At 37.3% G+C, this 12,613-nt stretch overlaps 1 protein-coding gene across 4 annotated transcripts; it reads left to right on the top strand.

Moving 5' to 3' along the window:
• The first annotated feature begins 4,325 nt into the window (after window positions 1–4,325).
• On the top strand, window positions 4,326–11,371 carry LOC120090466 (carbon catabolite repressor protein 4 homolog 1-like). 4 transcript variants are annotated; one of them, XM_039048152.1, is made up of 12 exons: window positions 4,326–4,952; window positions 6,767–7,457; window positions 8,680–8,766; window positions 8,887–8,970; window positions 9,052–9,141; window positions 9,240–9,326; window positions 9,938–9,991; window positions 10,085–10,176; window positions 10,322–10,436; window positions 10,581–10,728; window positions 10,820–10,973; window positions 11,065–11,371. In XM_039048152.1, the coding sequence occupies exons 1-11, from the start codon at window positions 4,795–4,797 to the stop codon at window positions 10,963–10,965; spliced, it is 1,752 nt and encodes a 583-aa protein (XP_038904080.1). In that variant the 5' UTR covers window positions 4,326–4,794; the 3' UTR covers window positions 10,966–10,973; window positions 11,065–11,371. The 4 variants fall into 4 exon arrangements, with proteins under 4 accessions (XP_038904080.1, XP_038904078.1, XP_038904079.1 ...); XM_039048150.1 differs by having other exon boundaries at window positions 11,060–11,371; XM_039048151.1 differs by having other exon boundaries at window positions 10,820–10,977.
• Window positions 11,372–12,613: the final 1,242 nt, after the last annotated feature.

Raw genomic sequence — 12,613 nt, 5'->3', positions numbered from 1 at the left:
CTATAAAAATCCACTGAAAACCCATCAGGCCCAGGAGCCTTCCCAGACTTCAACGAGAATAAAGCCTTTTGAATCTCATCCCGACTCACTGGGCAACCAAGCGCCTCCACCCCTTCTGGCCTCTACGGGCCAGCTGAACTGCACAATATCCCCAATCTCGGCAGTAAGATCCCTATACCCTACTCGTCGAGACCCCAAACTACCATGAAAGAAATCCACTGCCACCCCCGACACCCTGTCATGCACCGTCTGGCGAGTCCTCTCAGCATCCACAACTGAGAATAAACCATTGCAACCGCGGTGAGAGCGAACACAACGATGAAAAAACGTTGTGTTCATATCACCTAACTCCAACCATCTAACCCTAGCCTTCTGTCGGAGTGAATCCTCCTCCAATCTAGCTACTGAACAGAACACCTCAGTGGCCTGAGTCGCCTTCGCACACATCGTCTCTGAAAAAAGATCCCTCTTCAACTCGCTTGAGCAGCTTCCATATTCTGTCTAGCAACCCGCACCTCATCAGATAACATCGAGATACGCCTACCAAACGAGGCACGTAAAACCCGCTTCACTACCTTCAAATTTTGCACAAAGCTAACCATAAGGGACACATCTTCAGACATTCTCCACACTAACCTGATAGTATCAATAAAACCATCTGCCTTCGCCCAATGAGAAAAACAGTGGAACGTAGAAGGCAACCTACTCTTCGTCTCCCTTGTAGAATCCAGAAGAGGGCTATGATCAATAATTCCCCACTGTTCAACCCTAACCTCCGAATACGGAAAGGCCACCTTCCAGGCCTCATTAGTCAAACAGCGATCCAAATGATGCAAGATACCATTCCCCTAAACTTTACTAGTCCAAGTAAATCAATTACCTATCACACCCATCTCAACCAGATCCGCCTCCAACAACGCCCTATCAAACTCCTTCATCTCCCTCAAGCTAGGGCAATCACCAAGATCCTCCGAACTACTACAAATAGCATTAAAATCATCCACAAAAACTCAAAGGAGCTGCCACAAGGCACACACATCAATCAACTGGGTCCACAAGTTCCACTTATCACTCATGTGATTAGAGGCATACACAACACCAATATGTACCCTAGCACTAGATACAATATCCACCAAAGTACCAGAAATGAATTGATCCCCACTAACATCTAGAATAAAATCATAAACACTCTTCCACCACATCACCCAGATTCTCCCAACTCCCCTCACACTATAACTACTCACACAACTCCAAGCATCACCAAACCTATCCACCGTCATACCAAATTTTTCGTGACGAACCCTCGTCTTAAGCAAACAGCAGAAAATAACAGAGGAGGAGGATAGAAAATCCGCCACCACCCTACACTTGACTTGGTCATTCAACCCCCTAACATTCTAGGAACACCAGATCATGAAACTTGCAAGAAATCACACCTACCACCTCCCACTAGGCTTTTGCCCGAACTCCTAAACATCCCATCCACAACAGACAACGAATCAGAATCAGACTGCACTAAAGCCAGTGCCAACGAGTCTCCCCTCTCAACACTCAATACGTCAAACTGATTACGATCATCGATATGCTTAACAAATCTCGTAATCCCAGGGGAGCCATAAACTATTCTACTTCTCAAGGGCGTCGATCCCATACCCACCGCCACCTCTATGTTTTACACCTCCTCTATCACGCCAATGCCGGCTAACCATATTAAACTCGTCATCACACCCTACACTCCAATTCTCAAGCACTGGGCTAACTCCCTTCCCACCAATACTCAACTCCTGACCCTTTCTTACACTCTCAAGACCACCCTTCTCCCCCAAACACCCTTCATTAACCGCCACAATACTCAAATCCTGACCCTTTACCACACCTTGTTTCTCACGCATAGCCCCATAATGCCCAAAAGAGTCACAATAAGCACACTTACGAAGCTTCCATTCATACACTACTGGAATGATAAACTCCTGACCCCGAATTCTAACAGTGACTGAAGGGGGCAAAAACGAATCACCATCCACTGAATACAAACTCTCGCATATGATAATTGACGTCGCTCTCTGGTTGTAACATAAAAAGAAACAGGCTTACCCACGACACTAGCCAACACTGCTAAACCCCTATCTATCCACAACTCCAAGGGAACACGCTCTAATTTAATCCAAATAGGAACAAAATAAAAAAAAAGGTTTCAGGAACAATACCTGGTGACCACTGTCGTAATAAGATGGGCTTACCACCCAAGTAACACGGACCATTCTCCAGCACCCAGTCTCGTGACTATGCCTTTTGAAATTTAAAGATAATCAATCCGTTCTCCAGTAAGGTAATAGTTGACATCTTTACGCGTCTTCTAATTCTCTAAATAAGGCAAAAAATATCAGAATACGGGAGTTTTGCATCCATAAACTGACCCACCAAAGATTTCTCCTATAAACAAACACCCGCATAAAGAACCTCCTCACAAGGCTCAACAATCACTTTATCATTTTCAATCAACCGGGGGAGGGAGGGCTCTAAATTTCCCCTCAAATTGGACTCAAAAGGGTCGCCCATGAATCCCCCCTTTTCAAATTGGAACGGATCCAACAGAATCAAACCGCTCCCCCAATGAACCTAATCGGTCCGTTTTTGAACCACACACCCCCGGTTGAACCGACGTTGGTTTGAACAAGCCATTCGCCACTTTCCCCTACTCCCCCTTTTCCAGCCCACTCTCATCTTGCAGCCCACTCAGCCCACTCCCATTAGGCCCACCTCTATCGCGCATACCACCCAACACCTTAGCCCCACTCACCCCACCTCCCTCAAAGTCCAACCCAAACACACCCCTCACAACTTGGGCCCCAACTCCACTAGAGCCTAGACTCCCCTGCCCACCACTTGACCCAATACCCAACCCTCCCAGTTCACCCAAATCCTGATTCTCCCCAACCCAGTTTGAATCTGGTTCTAGGTTATAGGACAGAGGCGTCTTCATCCCTTCGAGCGCCATCGGAACACCAATTGTCAAACTTCCCAGCCCAACTCCGATAACACTCCTCGCACCAAACCCTTCACCCTCCTCAGACCGACCATTAGACACCCCACACTTCTTCACCTCCAAATGAGCCACCAAACCCGAATCAACCTTCAGTTTAAGAAGATGAAAAGGTTGTCATGCCACACGAGCTCCATTATTCTCATTCAGTTTTAAAGACGACTGTCTACGCACCATCATCCCAGATCCAAACCCGATTAGAACCACAGACAAATCTCAATGAAATCGATCCACTCAAATCAACTATTATGGAAAAATCACAGCAGTGGTGCCCGAAAAAATCACCCAACACCTAACCGACAAAATCACCCAACACCCAACCGAAATCACAAAATCAAAGCGACCAAAACCTCACAATTGGTGACAACAGTGGTGACCGAAAGACCCACCCAACACCTCGATTGGTGATGACAAAGCTGAGATGGTTGATATAGAGTGGCTACCAGCAGACAAAAACTCAGAGTGGTGACGACGAAACCTCACGAGATCGCGCGGGGAAAAGACTCCCGGAGACATGGTAGCACGATCAACGAGACTAACCGTGGTTGGAGGTCACACATAGATGTGCAGTGGCTAGGCCTTTTAACATAAGCCTCATTTGACACAAGCGTTTTATTTATTTATTTTTTTAAATTTTTATTCGAATGATTTGATTATCTCTTAATTTCAAATTTTAATTTAAATATAAAAATATATATTTTAAAATTTCAGATAAACCCCTCTAATTTTTTTTTAATATTCCTTTTTGTTTCTTTTTTATTTAAATGATTTAATTAGCCTCATACTTTTAAATTTTAATTTAACAATTTTTTCAATTATTTTTAAAATTAGGTGATTATCGTCTTTAAAAAAGATTCTATTTACTTATTTTGAATTAGATGATCTAATCAATTTTCTTAATTTCAAATTTTAATTTAATCTTTAATAATATACATATATTTTTGCTCAAATTTAGGTCAAGTATATATAAAGTTGTGAAAAGGTACAACGTTTGCAGAATTCTTTTGAAAAACAATTTTAAAACGAAACCTTAATAAAAGATAGAAACATGTGCTTTTATAATAAAAATTGATATCTCATCTACCAACTAAGAAGTCTGTGATTCAAACTCCCACCTCCAATTTATACAAAAAAAATTAATATCTTACCCATTAAATTATAGTCTTGACCTATAATTCTCTAGTCTAAGAGAAAGCGAATTAGCAAAAGACGGAAATTGTCACATAATATATGATATAGCGAGAGGATAAATTAAACAGAAAGAAGAAGAAGAAGTCGTAGTACTATATAAACCCCCTAACAATCTCTCCTTTCTTCACGCCCCCTCTCCCCAGCTTCTCTTCTCTCTCAAAAAAGGCATTAAAATCGCAACAAATTCAACCAAAATTTTCAAGATCATTTTCACTTCTTCTGTAAAACCCTAATCAACATCGATCTCTTCTTCTTCTTCTTCTTCTTCTTCCTTTCCTCCACTCATTTTCTTCGATTTTCCGATTCCATTTCCATTCTTCTCCTCTCAAGATCCGCAGATACTTCGTCTAATTCTCGATTTCTGAAAGCCTTTTTCTTCTTCTTCTTCTTCTCTTGTTGTTGAAGTCTGGCGGTTTTCGACTTCGTGTAAATGGCGGATCCGCCAGGTATCCGCTTTCTTTACGCCTTTTGTGATATTCGTAAAGCTGCTGCGAGTGTTTTCGGTTTCTCTTGTTTGGTAGACTTGCCGTGCTGTGCTGACGATTGACGAGAGTTGAAGTATGCTGAGCGTGGTACGCGTGCACTTGCCTTCTGATATTCCTATTGTAGGCTGTGAACTCACGCCCTACGTTCTCCATCGACGCCCTGATAAGAATATAAGTACTGACGATGTATCTGAATCGGCTCCTCTTGACGGTCAATTCCTGAGATACAGATGGTAAGTTCCAGTGATGATTTCTTAAGCGTGTTGCGGAATATGAATTGGTTCTTGGTCTGTGGTACTGTTGTTTCTTGGCTGTTTACTACTCTACAGTGTCTTGACTATTGGTCGTGGTGCTTCAACTGGATGCGTTTGGGGTTTAGTGGTCTTTTCTTTAACTTCGAACTTGTTTTAGTGAATTAGTGCTACCCTCGAAACAGCTTGTATTCTAAATTGACGTGTATTTGACTGTATTATTCTTTCTTTTTGTCTTTTGTATAGTAAGATAAGATTAGTGTTTTAAACGCCTTTTCTAGTGTTCTCTCATCTATCTTCCCATTATTAGGAAAAATGGCCATGGTTACGATTTATGAATGCAGCAAATAATTTGAATGAAATTGTCAGCTTGATTATATAAAGATGTCAATTGTTGTATTCTACTGGATCAGTATTTTTATACATGTCCAAAGGCGTTACTGCCCTTTGTTTGTTTGTTTTTAAATTAGTTTGGAAAGCTAGTGAAGAGTGTGTGTTGCAGATAGAGAATTTAATACTTAGAAATTTACTCTGTTTTTTAATTGGTTATGTTGGTTCCTTTTAGAACCTGATATTTCTTGGAAACTAGCATAAATTTATAATGAGTAAATCTTGGGAGCATCATGCTGGGTTGAATACAATCACAACTACTTAGTGTAGTTTCAATTCTTATCTTTTATAAGAATTCAAAATTTGAACAAAAAGCTGAAAATTTAGGGCACATGAATCAAGCTTTTTCCGTCGGAATTTTGTTGAACTTTTGTGCAGTGGATTTGTAAATGATTAATTGTCAGAAAGAAGACAATTTTAGATAGATATATGAATTGATTGTCTTTTCCTCATAACAATATCGTTTTCTTCTTTCTCTTCTTCTATGTTTTTTTATATGAAGGTGAGGTTGAGAAATTTGAACCTAGGACTGGATAAAACCTTTAAAACTAATATGGGTTTGTGAATTATGCTGTTAGTAGTAGGCATATGTTCTCTTGTAGGGATCAATGTTGCACAATAGTCTTTTGAGGCAAAAGTGGGAAACACAAAAAGTGATTTTTTTTCAGAAGTGCACAATTAAAGCAAAAAACAAAATTTTAGAATATGAATGAATGATGACTGATGAGATAATGAGGAATTAAAACAATGAGAACTTGAAAATGAAGGCTTTTTCTCAACATCGTTCTTATATGTATATATTTATTCTGATGTGTGTGCCTCTTTGTGCCAAGACGCACCACAAGTAAGGTGCACTGACTACACCCTACAGACTTCTAGGCATACACTTTAAATCACTGGTGGGGATGACTTAATTAGGCTATTGAAATTTGTTTAGTGTTTTGTTGAGGGTTTTTCTTTTTTGAAGGCTCTCTTCTGATTTTGACTATTGCAATTTTTCTTGTTCTGGAATAAACTGTTTTATGGTAGTTCATGCCAACTATTAAGCTGTTTTAAGTCAGGATTCCAATTCATATGTAATTGCAAGATGTTTTTCTGGATTGTGTATGGATTTAATGCCCTCTAAATTTCTAATGTTTCTACGTATTGATGAAATTGATGGTGAAGCATTGATTGTGTTGATAAAATCCTGGTGCCGTGGAGGCAGAACGTGGCCCTAAATGTTATTTCCATTTTAACATTTTCCCCCCTATGGGAAATGACAGTTCATTTTGACAATCTAATATTTTAACTTATCTGCAATACCTTTTTTTCTCTCCATCGGAATTAAGAATTACTATGGTTTGACTTTCTTTTTGTGAAAAGGATGCTGCTGATGTTAAACTTAATACAACAAATCTTTTCAGGTATCGCTTACAAAGTGATAAAAAAGTTGCTGTTTGTAGTGTACATCCTTCTGAGCAGGCCACTTTACAATGTTTAGGTTGTGTTAAAGCCAAAATCCCTGCTTTTAAAAGTTACCATTGCACCACCAAATGCTTCTCCGATTCTTGGCAGCATCATCGTGTTCTACATGACCGTGCTGCAAGTGCTATGAATGAAAATGGCAATGAAGAGGAAGAGTTATTTGGACGCTATAATAACAACAACAACAACAATAATTCAGCAGCTGTTACGCAAAAGACAGGTGTGGAAACTTGGTTGGAAGTAGGACGGTGTAAGAGTTACACACCAACTGCTGAAGATATTGGCCAGGTCCTCAAGTTTGAATGTGCTGTTGTTGACATGGAAACCATGTTACCTGTGGCGTCTCCACTTACTGTATTAACTTCTCGGGTCATTCCAGCTCCATCCCCTAGTCCACGTCATGTCATACCTGTTAATGGGGTTGATGTCATGGGAAAACTGGATTTGGATGGTCGAGTATCATCGTCAGGAACGTTTACAGTGCTTTCCTACAATATTTTGGCTGATGTATATGCCACAAGTGAATCATTCAGTTATTGCCCATCATGGGCTCTATCATGGCCATATCGCCGACAAAATCTTCTTCGGGAAATAGTAGGCTATCGTGCAGATATAATTTGTCTTCAGGAGGTACATATCACTCTGTCTTCATGTCTGCGAATAAATATATACTTTCGGCTAACTATTGCGTCAGTGCCATGTGGAATTCTAGATGTTTTCTTTGATGCAAGTGATATTTTCTGAGCTTTTTTTTTCTTTGAAAGGTGTTATTCTAAGCATTTTTTTAGTATGTTATTCTTATCATTTTAGTTATTCAGAATCTTGCAATTTCTTTTATCTATTTTGAATTCAATAAAAAAAGCAGTACGTATTTTGTAGCTGTTTGATTACATGTTTAATAAAACACATATGATAGATGATAATAAGTAGATATGATATTTGGTTACACTAGCTGTAGTGCTATGAGGACTCCATTTGGTGCTGTGTATGGATGTCTTAAAAGTGTATATATATTTTTTAATTTTTCAACATGTGTATGCATTTACAGGACTATAATTTATAAGTTTATTATTTATAAGAATATTTCATTTGGTATTGATTTTATAAATTTGTTTGAAAGATCTGGTACTGTTATGCTGTATATAAAGTAAAATTTTATTATTATAACCAATGCAAGTGTTTATCATTTAGTATTATTTTTATAAATTCTTTAAATGATTTGCTATGTTGACTAAAAGATCCTAGGCCACATCACGTGTATTAGTTTTCCATAGGACCCAAGTCATAGACTCATAACATTCAGTTGTTCAATTTGATTCATCTTCTAGAGGATGAATTCTAGTTATACGATGATAATTGGTTCAAACCTCAATGTTTCTCTATGGGCTTTGATGACGAAGTTTTCTTTGTAATTGCACTTTAGGTCTTATATTATTTGATTGGAAATATCTTTCTGTTGTGGGCTTTATTTTTGTGTACCATTCTTTTCGTGTTTTTCTAAATGAAAGTTTGGTTCATAAAAAATTAGGACGACAATCAAACTTATTTCTTGTTTTATCCCAATAAGACGTGGGCTTCAAAATAGTGAGAGATGTAAAAGATGGGTCTAACGAAATTATAACGAAGTTCTAGTCTCTCTCTCTCTCTTCCCTGGATAAAATCTTTCTAGTCTTAAAACCTTTCTTGTCTTTTTTGTTTATTGTTTTAGAAGTCATTGCCATTTTTAACTTCACAACATTGGAATGTAACAACCGACAACATTGTGAAAATTTTGTAAATCTCTTTAATGTGTTTTTTTTTGGGTCAAATATCGAATGCTGTGTTTGAACTAGGCCTTGTCTTCTGTGAACAGGTTCAGAGTGATCACTTTGTGGAATTTTTTGCTCCTGAACTTGACAAACATGGTTATCAGGCACTTTATAAGAGAAAAACCAACGAGGTTGATTTCACACTTATCGTTTGCAGTATACTCCTCACATATATCTATCTATCTATCTATCTATATATATAAATCTGAAGGTCTATCTGTATTCTCATCATCTGTATTTATCTTTTTCAGGTCTACAATGGGAACATTCAAACTATTGATGGCTGTGCAACATTTTTCCGTAGAGATAGATTTGCACATGTCAAAAAATATGAGGTTAAGAAGTGTTTGAGGAAGTGTTTTTACTTCTTTACAACGTGTGTATTGCATCCTAACCATACTTTGGTGTGTTTTCAGGTTGAGTTCAACAAAGCTGCACAATCTTTGACTGACCCAGCGACTATTCTAACTGCTCAAAAGAGAAATGCTTTAAACAGATTAATCAAGGTGATTTTCTTGTGCTTCTTTTCCCCCTCCCATCCAGGCAATTGATTGCACAGGGTGTTGTGAAGTAATACATTATTCTGTTCTGCACCGGTTGTTAGGATGATGTTGCTCTGATCGTAGTTCTTGAATCAAAATTCAGCACTCCCACGGTTGACAATCCAGGAAAAAGGCAGCTCGTTTGTGTGGTAAGAGTTCTTGAATGTTAGTCTATTTGGGGCATTGTTTCTATGGTTTGATTTTGTTGTCTTTAATATAAATTGCTAGTTATATTTTTGATGAGGCTTGTTTATTTTCTGTCAGCCTATTTTCTCTCCCTAAATGTTCTCTTTTAGATGTCCTAATGAAGCAGTGTGTGCGTGCCTTCTTGTGCAACGCTGCACAAAAGCCTACTTTTCCGTGAGCTTATTGGGTTACTGAGTGTCCAAAACCTTGCAAATTTAGGTATTCTTAGACTGTTAGCGCCTTCTTGTGCAACGCTGCACAAAAGCCTACTTTTCTGTGAGCTTATTGGGTTACTGAGTGTCCAAAACCTTGCAAATTTAGGTATTCTTAGACTGTTAGACATTACATGGGTTTTGATTGTCTCGAGACACTTGTGGTTTCTGTTTCAAAATTTCAACCTTGATGTTTGATATGCTACTCTACAAACAGTGTCATACAGTTGAATTTTTTGGTTTCTTAGTATAATTTAGGCTGAATTTTCTTTAGGGGGGTCAAGCTTGCAATTTCCTACCTCTTCTCCCTTGCTTAGATATATTCCAGTGTTGATGAACATTTCATATTAACTTCTTATCAGGCTAATACGCATATTAACGGGAATCAAGATTTAAAAGATGTCAAGCTCTGGCAGGTAATTTGATTTATGTTATACTGTCTCATGTTTTCCTTCAGTTTCCTTCCCTCGAATATGAATCTAAATCTTGTTTATCATTCTGGAAACTAGGTGCATACTCTATTGAAAGGACTGGAGAAAATAGCCGTGAGTGCAGATATTCCAATGTTGGTCTGTGGAGATTTTAATTCTGTTCCTGGAAGGTTTGTTTTTTCTGCATAGTTTCTAATTGCATTTACTGACAAATAGTACCATACGATTATGTCATAGATCTGTTCGATTATTTTTTTGGATAAAAAGATATGTTCAATTAATTACCTTAGTAATTGAACTTTGTTGCACTTGCAGTGCCCCACATCATCTTCTTGCTAGGGGGAAGGTAGAACCAACACATCCGGATTTAGCCGTAGATCCTCTAAATCTATGTCAACCACATAGCAAATTGTCACATCAGCTACCTTTGGTAAGCCTTCTTTCAACATTGTCAATGTATGTAAATCAGTCTGTCCATATTACAACTTTATGATTTTGGTCAAGAAGCATTAAGTGGAGGTTAGTTCTGGAGTTACCTTCTGGGTCGTATATCTAAATGACGATTTGTCCACAGGTTAGTGCTTACTCCTCCTTTGCAATAAAGGGAGTTGGCATCGGTTTAGATAAGCAGAGGAAAAGACTGGATCCTACAACAAATGAACCCTTATTTACGAATTGTACTAGAGATTTTATTGGAACCCTGGACTACATTTTCTACACAGGCATGCTCGGCCTTCTGATCGCTGCTCATTTTATTGAACTGGGATGTTTTCTTTACCTTTTCTAAATAGTTATTTTCTGTTTCTTCTCCAGCGGACACTCTAACAGTGGAATCTTTGTTAGAGCTCTTGGATGAGGAGAGCTTGAGGAAAGATACAGCACTACCATCCCCAGTGTGGTCCTCCGATCATATAGCACTTCTTGCCGAGTTTCGGTGCAAATCTCGGCCCAGACGTTAACCGATAGTGTAGGTAACTCCTTTTTCCTTTTCTATCTTATGCATATGCTTTCGTTGCAGGAAAAGTCAAGTCTAATTAATTATGTTGTGTATAGATCAGGTGTGTGTGGCATCGAAGCAAAAGATGCAGAAGTAAAGAAAAGAGGGGTTGGTAAAAATATTAAGAATGGTGGTGTGGCGGATCATGCGGTGTTAAATCATCCTCATTATGATCTGCATTTGTATTTGTGGTACCTTCTTCTTCATCTCATAGTAAAAGTTTTTAATCTTTTCATGCCTTAAATCAGCCCCTCCCTTTGCTGCAATCAATCACACACACCTCTTTCTTTTTTACAAACTCTATACCAATCTCAAATACACAATCCTCACTCTCTCTGTAGTGCTTCTTTCTAAGAGAGATGCCTGAATGGCCTTTTCAATGTCATTTTCTTTCAACTTTAGTCCGTTTTCTTTTTGTTTAAAGGACATAGGGTTAGACAATATAAGTATTTATGCGCGCAAAATTACTTTTTAATTTTCAAAACTTAGCCGAGGCTTAGGTTTTAGATTTCAAATCGTAAAAGCTTAAATAGTAGTGTTTAGATTCAGCTTTTGTCATATTTTGATTCTTATTTTTAGGACAATTATTTTATTTAAATTTTTATCAAATGGTTTAGATTAAACAAAATTAGTAAAAAAGTGAATAATTAAAATTTTAACCTAGATGCGACACTATTTAAAAAAGTTGAATCTATTCATGAAAGTGATTGGGCATGAAAGGATATGATTGTAATATATTTATTTATATAGTTATAGTGAGAAATTTTTGGAAAAGTTGAATCTAAAATGATTTTGGTAGATTAATAAAGTTTTGTTTGGTAACGATTTGATTTTTTATTTTTGTTTTTGAAAATTAAGTCTATTTTATTTACATTTCTTATAATAAGTCTACACATTTAATTTTAAAACTAAAAATAACTTTTTGAAAGCATTTTTTTGGCTCCTAAGATTTAGCATGATTTTTTTTTAAATCATGAATGAAAAGTAAATAATAAAAGAAGAAATTAGAGAACGAAATTAGAGGTGGAAGAATTGTTTATAGGCTTAATTTTAAGAAGTAGAAAAAAAATACAATATTCTTTTACAATTATTTTTTACAATTTCAAATGAACCTCGGTTTTTTCGTAGGTAATAAAATAAAGAAATGCCTTGCACTCGACAGTAGGACATGTTTTTGGTATTCCTTTTTTTGTTTTACTTAATAATGGATGTATTTAGTCATGCAATGTTTAAGTGATGTTGACATGTGTTCCAAGGTTCAACTCTCTACCATTGCAATGGTTGCTAAAAAAAGTTTTTTTTTTCTTGAAGAAAAAGGGAACAACTAATTTTGGTCGTTTTTTTTTTTGTTTTGTTTTGTTTTTTTTTGTTTTTTTTGTTTTTTTTGTGTGTATGGGTGTTGGTCAACTTGGGGATTACTGAATTTGATGTGGTTCTACATGGGCTTATTTTAAGAATTAATCTTCTAAAATAGTTGTGTTTTGTGGAAAAAATGTGTGGGAAGTGTTTGGATTTCAAAAAAAAAAAAAAAGAGAGAAAATTGAGAAAATGAGGATATAATTAATAGATGAGAGAGTTATAGAGAAGAATTGGCATAATAGTGTTAGATC

The sequence above is a fragment of the Benincasa hispida genome, chromosome 11, assembly GCF_009727055.1.
Source record: "Benincasa hispida cultivar B227 chromosome 11, ASM972705v1, whole genome shotgun sequence".
NCBI classification, from domain to species: Eukaryota; Viridiplantae; Streptophyta; class Magnoliopsida; order Cucurbitales; family Cucurbitaceae; genus Benincasa; species Benincasa hispida.
The sequence above is the reverse complement of the archived record's forward strand: the minus strand, read 5'-3'. Positions and strand labels throughout refer to the sequence as shown.

Excerpts from the sequence above, each read along its gene's own strand:
- LOC120090466 (XM_039048152.1), top strand. The coding sequence starts at position 4,795 with ATGCTGAGCGTGGTACGCGTGCACTTGCCTTCTGATATTCCTATTGTA. Across the intron at positions 8,971-9,051 it reads CACATGTCAAAAAATATGAG|GTTGAGTTCAACAAAGCTGC; the intron begins GTTAAGAAGTGT and ends GTGTGTTTTCAG. Across the intron at positions 10,437-10,580 it reads TGTCACATCAGCTACCTTTG|GTTAGTGCTTACTCCTCCTT; the intron begins GTAAGCCTTCTT and ends ATTTGTCCACAG.